This window comes from Stegodyphus dumicola, chromosome 9, assembly GCF_044657685.1.
Source record: "Stegodyphus dumicola isolate Sdum_Otavi_A_Nest chromosome 9, ASM4465768v1".
Taxonomy (NCBI): domain Eukaryota; kingdom Metazoa; phylum Arthropoda; class Arachnida; order Araneae; family Eresidae; genus Stegodyphus; species Stegodyphus dumicola.
In genome coordinates this window covers 81,389,383-81,401,791 of record NC_140776.1, presented here as the reverse complement: position 1 = coordinate 81,401,791, position 12,409 = coordinate 81,389,383, and the positions used below count along the sequence as shown (strand labels likewise).

The window sequence follows — 12,409 nt, the reverse complement described above, 5'->3', positions numbered from 1 at the left end:
ATTCAAAGTTTCAACTGTTTCTATAGGCAAATTGTGATATTTTTTGCATTCAACTCTATTTTAAAATATCACTTGCAGAATTTGCCAGCAAAGAAAGAAATAACAGTTAAATTTCAAAAAGAATACAATATGTAGCTGTGAAATCACTAAAGGGTAAAATGAGGAGATGTGTTTAGTTAGATAGCCTTTTATTGCTTTAATCCCTCTACAATCCACCACTTAGCCAACTGAACTATTGATGGATAGATGTAGTTACTAGGTAGCCCTTTTAATAATCTAAATGTTATTAAGCATACTAAGGAATGCAGTAACATTTCACTTCTGATTTCAAACAATTCAGAACCATGGTATAAATCCTACTGTAGTGTCATGGTTGTATGTCATTCTGCCTTCCAAATTATCGACACTTTCACAGAATTATATTCACATATCTTCTCATCTTGTACATGTTTTCCCGTGTCTTCAGAGACAGACTTTCGGTAACTTGATCTAAGGTACTAAGAAATATAATTCTAGTCGTCTATGGGACTTAAACAGGCTAATAAGCACCTTTCCTAGGAGACCGGCTGTCCCACCAAAGCAGAAAAAAAAATATCTGTGCAGTACTGAGTTTGTGTAATTCTCATTTTTTTAAAAATAAAAACAGACTGCTGTGAACATGGGAAGAAGGACAGCATAAAAATTAAATGACTTCATGAAAAATGCAAGTTTAGTTTTTTGATGCATCAGTATAATCTTTATTTAATAATTAAAATTTTAAAGTGTTTCCTTTTGATATACTGATAATATTTGCTAACTTATTGTAAATATCAGCAGCTTGAAACTGTTTAAAAAAAATCACCAGTTTCCACTAGATAAGTTATTTTTACTTTCCCATTTGCCAAAAAAAAAAAAAAAACTGCCAAGGTGGTTGTGTTAATATATTAAGTATGATGTATGACTGCATATAATTTTTCAATTAAACTAGATCATATTTATGTATGCTGTACAGTATATCAGTAGTATAATATTTGCTATTATCTGCAATAAGGCTTGGAATGCATTAATAAGCATGAAAACAATATTTGCATTACTAGCTTTTAGCTCAAAGACTGTTTTAAAAAATATTGCTCAGTGTAAAGTTATAAGCTGTAGTTTTCAATATTACGTAGTATATTAAGGCTTAAAAATATTAAAAAGGTAATCATAACACTATTTTACATTTTATTAAGTTGTATAAATTTCTGACCGATAAATATCTCAAGATAAATATGACAATATAAGATTAAGTCTATACGAATCATTTTTTTTTCTTTAATATGGACTATATTTGTATTTAAAATGCTTGTGCATTATGGAAAATATGATTGAGAATGTTGTAAATTTTGTAAAATATTTGGCCAATTATCAATATTAATAAGATGTTTCCTTGTTTTATTATTACAGCAATAATTAAAAATTAGCTAAAGATTATTGATTTACCTAAAATTTTCCAATTCATTTCAACTCATTGTTTTTTAAGAAATAGCAAACTACGTGAATTCAAATTTTATCTCTATGAATCTTCTAGTTTATTAGTTACAAAATAGAAAATCCTGTTGTTAAAAAATGAGAGCCTATAAATGGATACCAGTTTGGAGGAAAGTTTCGAGAACTGATAAACTATTTGAAAATTTGATTAGAAATTTTGAAAAGGCTGTGAATCAGGTAATTATTGCAAAATATAAGATGTTATCAAAAACTTTTATCTTAGGATATGAACACAAAACAGACTGGTGCAATATTTGTGTATATCAAAGACTTTCAAAAAGATTTCTCATCGAGATGGAACCCTCAATTTAATGACAATGTTTGAAACGCAGTCTCACACGAAAAAGTTTTATAAAATATAGTATACTTAAAGATCTAGAAAAGCAGCATATATTTGTTAAGATTCTCGTATATGGTTGACTATATCAGTTTAAAATTGTTTATTATCAAAAAGCAATTAAAAAAAGGCAGTGACAATATGTATTTGGATAAATGCATTATAATTACATATTCTGTAGCTTCCATTCTTAATATCAAACTAGAACTTAAGAATGTTTTTCCTTTATTTTGTTATTACAGGAAAATCAAGTCAATTCAAAATCTGGCCAAGAAGAAAGACAGCATAAAACGGCATTTCATGATATAATCAACAAACCAGAGACTTTTAATCAGCCAACTACTGTATATCCCAAGACAAGATTTGAATATTTCATGGAGGTATATTACATTTCTAGGAGTATTGTACTGCAATTAAAAATATCAAAAATAAGTCTGGCTAATCTTTGGAATATGGTAACAGGTAGTTTGGCGATATTTTGGTGAGGCAATAATGGTTACTAGCTAGGACTTTAGCAGTGTACATGGATAAAGACAAGAGTGTACGCAATGCCATTTTTTGCGCAATTATGGGATGTTTTTTTAAGTGAAAATAGGTTGGCGTGTACATGGCTACCGTGCATGTGCAATTCTTAAAAATGCGGCAAGCAGTGGGCGATTCTGCACTTTCTCCCAATTTCGCACCTAATCTTCGTCGTGATTAAGCGCTTTTGTTCCATAAAAGTTCTAGCATAAGCGTAATTCGGCTAGCAGATTGTTGGGGGAAAATGTTGAGGGGGGGAATGCCTTTATTCGTGAAAACAAAATGGCGTCCAAACAAAAACTAGCAGGTTGCTGTAGCAGGGTTGGTCGCCAAATTTTTGCCAAAAAATCGCCAAGTTACCATAATCCAAAGATTAACCATAAGTCGATTTCCTATTACAAGTCTTCAGTAACTAAATTGCATAATCATGTTTTAACCCTTTGTGCCTCAGTGGTCCACTACATAGAACACACAAATTGAATCGCTTCTGAAACCTTTAAACTCAGCCGTAAATAGATAAAAATGCCTTTATAATATACTTTGAACTTTTCTTTTTAAACAGTAGATAGCAGCATATCACAAGGAGCAGCACAAGGAGACACAGAATTTCCATTTATTATATGTTATTAAAATCCACTTTTTTCAAGTAATTTTCTCTATTTTTTTAATGATATAAAAAATTTTATTTGGAAAAAAAATTCGGCATAATTTTGCTGGCTGTACTCCAAATTATTTGTTCTATATTTTTTTTTAATGTTTCATACAAAAACAATACCCAGAATCATTGAATAAACCCAGGTGTTCCATTAGCGGGAACACTGCGCCTTTAGCGATCTCATGCTGTTACGAATCAGAACATCTGTTGCTTACGTTTTCTGTTTCCGTTGTTTTGGGGGGGATGAATTCAAACAAAGCAGTATTAAGGGGTGAGGTGTGTTTTGTGTTATGAAAGTTCTAATATTGTAGTTTTGAGGCGGGAATTTTATTAGTAGCTTCACTCATCTTTACTTAGACCTGCGCGAATTTTTTGCTGACGCTTTTTAGTCTCATTCCCGTTTATTTTCAATAATTGTGTAGATATTTTTCGTGTATGTATATATTATAGGCTTATTTTTCTTTATTGTTAATATTAATCGTAGTTAATTATTTTAACCGTAGTTGGTTTGTGCTTCCATCAAAAAGGTGTGACTTCCTTTGAACAATTTCTCGAAGCTAAGAAATAGGTAAATTTGTAAATATTTTTGTATATAGGACTTGTGTATATATTGGGTTGTTTGGAAAGTAATTTCGTTTTTTTTTTGGGAGGAACATGAAAGACAATTTTCGTATAATGAATAAATATTTTATTAAATTTCATATTGGCCATTCTGGTCCAACACCTTTTGCCATCTTTCTGGCAGTAACATGATTCCCCGCTCATAAAAGTTTTGGTCCTTGCTGGCAAAAAACTGATTCAGGTGGTTTTTGACATCTTCATTTGAGGTAAAGGTTTTACCATCCAAAAACTTTTGCAGGGACCGGAACAAATAATAATTGGAAGGTGCCAGATCTGGAGAATATGGTGGGTGTTGCAGTATGTCCCATTCAAGCTGTAAAAGCTTTTGGCGAGTGACCAAACTTGTATGAGGTCTCGCATTATCCTGGTGGAACACTATACCCTTCCTGTTGGTTAATTCTGGCCTCTTCTGTTTAAGTGCATCATTCAATTTGTCCAGCTGATGACAATAGTCTTCCGAATTAATAGTTGTATTGTCTGGTAAAAGCTAAAAAAAAAAAAAAAAGATTCCTTTGAAATCCCACCAAACGGACAGCATCACCTTTTTTGGTGAATGTTGGCTTTTGAAACGCTTTGAGCCGGTTCATCTTTTCTACTCCATGACCTCTTGCATTTCACATTGTTGTATACGACGCATTTTTCGTCGCCAGTAATAATCCGCTTCAAAAATGGATCATTTTCCTGACGTTTGAGGAGCGAATCACACACGTCAACGCGACGACACAAATTTCGCTCCGTAAGAACATGGGGCACCCACACATCGAGCTTCGAGGTTAAGCCCAGGCCTTTCAAGTGGCCATAAACAGTCGACTTCGACAAATTTAACCTCTCACTGATCTCTCGTGTGGTTATTCACCGATTTGCATCAACTAATGCCTTTATCGCATCTTTGTCAGCTTCAATCGGCCTTCCAGACCGTGGTGCATCTTCGACATCAAAATTGGCGGATCGAAACTTTGCAAACCAGTTCTGGCACTGGCGTACTGTTAACACGCCTTCTCCATACACATCCGTCAATTTTTTCCTCGCTTGGACAGCATTTTTACCTTTTCTGAAGTAAAAAAGTAAAATATGACGAAAATGCTGCTTATTGCTCTCCATATTTAAAAGGGCACCAACCAAAAACTACTGCATAGAATTAATAGAACGTTTTCACACACAAGCCTTGTAATATCAGCTCTCAAGACATATAATGGTTATGCAGCTTAAGTGTGAAGTTGGTTTCGAAAAAATGTAATTAAGTCCTCTGACGGGAAAAAACGAAATTACTTTCCGAACAACCCAATAGATATTTATCTCATTTATCCGTATATATTCAAGAATATTGTGTATATCCAGGAAACCATGTATACAGCCATAATACACAGTTTTTTCATTCTTATACAAACGCTTCTACTCATTTTTGTGCTTCACTGCAATGCTCGCTTAGTCGCACTTTTAAAAGCTCTGGCGGCGCAATGTTCCACCTCATGGAACACCCACAGAATTAAAACGGTAAGTGCAATTTTTACAAAATTTTACCTGTATACTCTTTTAGAACTAAATAGACTGCATACAACTTTTTTTGTTGATATTCCAACGTTAACGTATAGTGCGCCGCAAAGGGTTAATATTTCCATTCAGCGAAATAACCTCTTTAAAATATCAATAACACAAACCATAAAAGATGAAATTCAGTTCTAATCTAAATTTTATGTAAGGAAACTTCAGATTGAAACATTACATTTTCTTTTTGAATATGACTATTAAACTGTGTTTTTAATATTTTCAGTGTTAAAAAATTCATTCCTTTTATGTATTCATATATCTTCATCTGTAACTTAAGAAGTTAATATCAGTTTGTTCTAAATACATTTTTATTTATGAATGCATTTTATGATATTGGATATAATATTTCTCTATTATATTACATCATAGTTTGCAATATTTGTGAGTATTATTATTATTTGATTCTTCATGCATCATTCTCTTTTTCCGTGAATAACTTGGTCTTGAAGCAATTTTCTTAGTCATCACCTGCTGTTCATAAAAGCAGCATATTGCAGATTAAAAAGGCATATACACGTTATATTGTTACATGTTATAGAATAACTGGACAAATTTTTGTCCTGTTTTCTGGTGATTTACTAGTATTAAAATACCTGGTTGCAACTTGGATATACAATGGCTCCCAAAAGTGTTCGTACACTTATGATTTTTCATTGAAATAGGGCTCTATCCATTAATTAAAAGTAAATTTTCTGAATGAGATTTTAATAATAAGACCTATAATCTAATTGTAACAAAATTACATGAAATATTTTTAAAATATAGCAAAAATTTATCTTTAAGAAATTAATAATAAAAAAATGATAAACATTTTATCTCACAAAAGTCTTCGTACACTGAAATATTTTTGGATAAAATAAAAATTAGAATTACTGATTGCCGCTTTTTTTAATTTTTGCATTGTGGTGGCATTTAAAAAATCTTTTGCTTTAATTTTTTATTGTTTACTTCATAATATTCTATTTATTATTGAAAAATGGGTCGCAGTCGTAAAGAAATTACAAACAGCATTCGAAAATTGATAATTTTTCACCACAGTAGTGTTAAATCAATTCAAAATATCACTAAATTAGTTAATTTATCCCATTCTACAGTGCAGTATGTGATAAAACGCTTTAAGGAAGAAAATCGGATTGAAAACAAGATAAGAAAAGGTCGACCGAGAAAGTCATGAGAGATTTATTATTAGAAAATTCCTGAAAAACCCACATTTAAGTGCTGTAAAAGCTTCTGCAGAATTTAATGCAAAGTTTTCTACTTCAATTTCACCTTAAATTGTTCGACGAGTTCTCAGAGAAGCTGGATTACATGGGTGTTCTGCCCGTAAAAAATTTTGTTAGTGAGAAAAACAGAAAGCTCATGCTTTCATTCGCAAAATCAATGATAACTACACCCGAAAGGTACTGGAATTAATGTCCTATTTGCTGACGAAAGCAAATTTAACGTTTTTGGTTCTGATGGTCAAATAACTGTATGGAGAAGATAAAATGAGGAACTTCATTCTAAGAACTTAGTTGGAACAGTTAAGCATGGCGGTGGAGGTGTTCTTGTGGGGGGTAAGGAGGCATGACAGCATCAGGACTAGGTAATTTGGTATTTATTGATGGTATAATGAATCATTCTCTTTATTTAAATATTAAAGAGACAATTTAAAATTATCAGCCCAAAATTTGGGTATTGGAAACAACTTTATTTTTAATCATGATAACGATTCTAAGTTCTCTCAAATTTCGCCTGTAGTGTCTCTAGAATTGTCCACAGGTTTTGAAAACAACACCTCAGTCGCCAGATTTAAACCTCATTTGGTTAAAGTACGAAAACACGACATCAAAATGAAAAGCGAAATCAAAACAGCCAAAATGGAAGAATGGATGAACATTAATACAGAAATTAAAAAAAAACTTATAAAATCTATTCCCATACGTTTAAAAGCTGTTGTGGATGCTAAAGGATATCCTACTAATATTAATTTAACGAAAAATGAAAGACTTTTGTGAGATAAAATGTTTGTCATTTTTTTATTATTAATTTCTTAAAAATAAAGTTTCGCTTATTTTAAAAATATATCATGTAATTTTGTTATGAATAGATTATAGATTCTTATTATTAAAATCTCATTCAGAAAGTTTACTTTTAATTAATGGATAGAGCCCTATTTCAATGAAAATTATAAGTGCACAAACACTTTTGGGAGCCACTGTATTTACAACTTGGATATATTCAAATTCAAAAAGGTCTTAAATTTGTGTTGACTCATTATTATTAGAACTATTGAATGGTTTATTGAATAACTGAACATTTTCCAGCTACCAAATTTGATGAAACTTTTATCTAGAAATGGAAAAAAATTAAGCTGAATATAGAGATAAAGTAAAAAAGGTGTATATGCATCAAACACTCGATAATGTAAAAAAAAATTATTTTAAATGGGCAGTTTAAAAAAACTTCTTGCAGATTTCCTCAGTGTACAGTTTGATCATAAATTATCAATCATTTATAGCAAATGACCTAGATTTTAAGAGAAGTTTGAATATAAGACAAAGTATTATGGATAAGATATTCTACTGCCAAGAATTTCTTCTTTGAAATAAGAAAATACAATGATTTGAGTCAGCTTTATTTACAAGGTATATCATTTAAATGCAAATATAAAGAATGCTTAGAAAATTAGTGTCACGATGGTGTTTCAAAAGAATCATGAAATAATTATTGATATATTAACTTGTCTATGAAATTTTCAAATCATGTAAAATTAACTGCAAAACTTTCAGAATAATTTCAAAATTTTAGAAAACTCGAATAACATTTTGATGTACAAGTGTCTCCTAATTCTTGAAAATACAACAATTTTGTAAAATTTCTCTTAAGTGAAAACAGTGTAAAATGAATATGCAATTTTTATTACTTTACATAAAAAAAGGCTTTGAGAGTTTGTTTTTCAAATTTATATCAAATCATTTCAAGCATATCTTAAAAACTTGAAATAATAATGTTATAAATGCATAGACCAGCAGTTCTCAACCTTTTGACTAACACATACCATCTCCACAAAAATCGAAAAATTTTAGTGCCACCACTACATTTCGCTATGATTATTTTTTGATTTCTCAATGGAAATATTTTAAAAAATAGTATACATTTTGCCATTTGCACAACTTATTGGCTGTTTGTATTAAATATGCACAGATAAAAAATATTAGATTAAAAATTGGTTACTATTTTAATTATCAAAATTTAAGTTATAATACTTTAATTTTAAAATTTAGTACGAAATTTCGGCCTGTTTAAAACGCATCAATTTCTTTGTCTAGTCTTATTTCACTTAGTTTTGACCATAAATTAGGATGCACTTTTAATTTTGTTCTGTATTTATTTTTTAAATGCAACAAGAAGACAATCTTTGTTCATACAAATAGGTTGCGCAAAAAAGCAATAAATATTTAATAGCTTTATTTGAAATGCCTTTAAATTCTTTTTTTCTTTTCAGCCAAAATTTAACAGGTGTATTATTTTTGAAATATTCAGTTAGAGTTCAATTACAAGAAATTTCTATCAATTGTTCTTTTTCTTTACGAGATAAAATTTCAGTACATTTGAACAAAATGGATTTCTAATGCAATTATCTTTTTCATAATCCTGGAGAAAACACATTAAAATTATTTATGAATGAAAACCAATAATTTTCAATGTCGGATGGTAATTCTTTTACTTTCAAATTATTTTCTGTTGGAAAACTTTTTAAAAGTGGTAAAAAGTTTAAAATATTATTATCCAATTCTTTGATTATTAACTCGTGTTTTTTTATCATTGCATTTATTTTATCTCTAATGGAAAATAAATTAACACTTTGTAGTCCTAAATTTAATTCATTTGACATTCCCAAAGCACCAGTTAAATATGCTAAACAAGCCAACCAAAATTCATTAAATAAACATTTCTGCAATTCAAATTTTGAATCGCAGAGGAAAATTTGTATTTCGATTGAAGGTCAAAAAAAAAAAAAAAAAAAAATTCAAACTTTCCCTGTGTACATTACTTCAGTACGTAACAAATGCGTTACATGTTCACTGCTTATCTTTTGGCATAAAATCATAAATATTCTTAAAATTAAAGCTCAGCTTTTAATAAAATTAACAATTTTCACAGCTTTAATCAAAATGATTTTTAGGTTTTTGGGGATTGTTTTGGCTATTAAAGCTTTCAAATGAATGGAGCAGTGAGTGAATTTAGTTTCAGCTATGACTTTCTTTATTTGAGAAACAACACCGAAATGTTTTCCTGTTAAAGCCCGACCTCCGTCACAGCATACAGCAATGCACTTATTCCAAGGAATATCATTCTGAGCCATAAATAAGTTTTTGCAGTTGCTTTATCACGAAGAGATTTGTAAAATAAATACTCTTCGGCAATTTGTTTATTTTCTTCAAAACATATGTAAACTATTAATTAATTATTTAAGTACTTTCACCCAATTCCAATGCAAAATACTTGCTGTGTTTTATTTTTGAATAATTATGTCTGGAATTTGCCATTTCATGAATATGTCGACTTACTGTATCATTTGATAATGTAATATTATTAAGTTCATTAGCTGCTTTTTCATTGAATAAAGTTAAAATGATACCTTTAGCTGCTGGTAATATAAGGTTTTCTTCAATAGTATGAGCCTGTCCATTTTGGCAATTCTTAGGCTTACTAGGTAACTAGTTTCCAAAGCTTGTTCACTTGAAGTAAAAAAAAATTTCATGACTTGTTTACTATTTTTGAACTCCGATAAATACCTCTTAAAATATTCTTCAGATTTATCCTTTAAAGTGGCATGTTTAGGTTCAAGATATCTTTCCAGAAACAATGATTTCGTACTTTGACTGGATAATAACAGTTCACTGCAAACAACACATTGAGTTTGAGGGTCCATTTCATCTCCATTCCAAGTGAAACCAAATGATAGTAGCTCGGGGGGGGGGGGGGAACGGTTTATTTTGCTAAAGCCTGTGAGCAGCTATTTGACCTTGAGCAAAGCACAGATCACATAAATTTACGGGTGTAGGAGACAAAAACTTAAATAGGATGTTAGGGTATTTAATAGTTAAAAATACTTTGTTTCTTAGCATACCACCTATTTTTCTCTTGCGTACCACCAGTCGAGAATCGCTGGCATTGACCATATAAATAGAAATAACATATAAACTAAGTAATTTTAATTTTAAAAAACTGGAAGTTCGAAATGTAGTGGTATGAAAATATAAAAATTTTGCGATTTGAGATTTAATGATAGGAAATTAAGGGCTTTGATGTAAAAATGGGAGGAAGATTGTCATCTATTACATTATAGTGATTTGTATCTATCAGAACAATGTATTTGCAATTTTTTACTTTTTATATAATTTCATCAGATGCAACAAAACAATAGTATACATTTTATATTATGGTCTATAATAAATATTCAACTTCTAATAAAACTCTTGTCACATCTCTGTTAGAATATGGGGCTTAAAAACTCAGAAAGATTGAAGACCATGCTTTAATGGCATTGCTTTCAGTATAAATATACAAAAAAAGTAAATTTTATATGTACAGATTAAAACCAAAGTTAAGTCATCTCTGTGTTATTTTGTATTGTTAAATCTGCACTTGCAGTGTCATATGCTGTACTTATTGTACACTTGTGTGTTCTCGTGTTTATATTGTTACGAAATTTAAAGGCACGGTGAGATGGCTTCCTCGCAAAGCACTTTTAGGTTTGCCATAAAATTACCAACGACCAACTCGGCGCTAGACTTCGGGCCCAGAATGTTCCCGAAGTCTAGCGCCGAGTTGGTCGTTGAGTGCATCGTCGAGTTTTGTCTTAGTCTGTGCTGAGTCGAGATCTATATTCTTGTGTATTGTCGAGTGCATCGCGTGGAGAGCCTCGAGAGTATGTGGAGTTCCGAGAACGACCAAGCAGAGTTGGCAGCTGTACTCAGGTGCTTTGCAGTGAAGCTGTCTCCACCGTGACAGCCTGATAACCTGAAGGCTGTGTTGCTGATCGTGTCAGCGTGTTTATAGTAGTTCATCGACGACTGTAAAACATGTTTTGGAGCTGTCCTGACAATATTGTCTAAATAAAGTGTGTTTCGATACTTCATCAAGTGTTGTCGTTGTTCACTCCAAATCTATAAAACCCGTACGAACGTGAAGGAAGAAAATAACACAACAACTGGTGTCAGAAGAATTAGAAGTAACATAACAATTGGTGTCAGAAGTGGGATTTGCGAGTGAATGCCAATGACCCGCTTGCAGAGGAAAGCCATGGCGGAAGAAATGAAGACTTTGGTTAAAATTTTAGCCGAGTTGAAAGCCGGACAGGAAGAGATAAAGCTGAGATAAAAGCCGGATATGATGAGATAAAATCTGGATATAAAGAGATGACAGCTGAGATCAAAGCTGCACTGAAAGAGATAAAAGCGGGACTGGAAGATAAGAAAAACCCGGCGAGAAAAAACAAATGTCGGCCAAGAAAAGGTGCGAGAGCAACTCCAGCAGGTGGAAGTGGAGTTTGCAGAAGATATTGGAGGCATAAAAGACGATGTGGAAATGAGAGAAGTGCCTGTTGAAGAAGCAAAGGATGAAGAAATGAATGAACTAGCTAATGAACTGCCTGAGAAAGATCAAGAAATGATGGAAGAAACATCTAATGGGATTAAAGGAAAAGAACGAAAACATGATGAAGTAAAGACAGGAAAGAAGCTTTTGATTCTCAAGTGCCTGAAGTGAAAGTGAAAATACAACTGTCAAGTTCTTCGAAACTGATAGTGAAGTTATGAAAACGTAATCAGCAAGTGTTGAACCATCTGAAAGTTCATGTGATACTGAGATTGAAGAAGCAGATGTACAGCTGAAGCAGTGTGCTCCAGTATTGCAAGAAAATTCACCCACCTCACAAACTATGTGTGCGTCTCATAGTGCAGGTTTTACAGACAAGGACTTGACTCTAAACCCGGATATTTCTGCTTGTAAAAGATCGGATTCTATTTGCAACCCTGGTGCAAACATTGGAACTGGTTCCCAGGTAACGGAGGAAAATAAGCATGTATCAATTCCTAAAAATACCGAGATGAACTGTATGCCTGATGAGAATGAACTACAGAGTGGTGAACAAGCAGTTTCAGATCTTTCTGTGGATGAAAAGTCTGAAAGGACTGAATCTTCATACTGTGATATTCAAAACATAAATA

At 31.8% G+C, this 12,409-nt stretch overlaps 2 protein-coding genes across 2 annotated transcripts in view; one reads left to right on the top strand and one right to left on the bottom strand.

Annotated features, from left to right (window-relative positions):
* The window catches only part of Tsen34 (tRNA splicing endonuclease subunit 34), a 269,041-nt gene that overhangs the window by 62,680 nt on the left and 193,952 nt on the right, over window positions 1-12,409 (bottom strand). The window lies entirely within an intron of this gene.
* Window positions 1-12,409, top strand: part of LOC146995391 (uncharacterized) — a 36,018-nt gene that overhangs the window by 13,325 nt on the left and 10,284 nt on the right. The window contains exon 3 of the mRNA XM_085823676.1: window positions 2,089-2,226. Coding sequence (XP_085679802.1) covers window positions 2,089-2,226 — 138 coding nt within the window. The remainder of the gene's footprint in view (window positions 1-2,088; window positions 2,227-12,409) is intronic.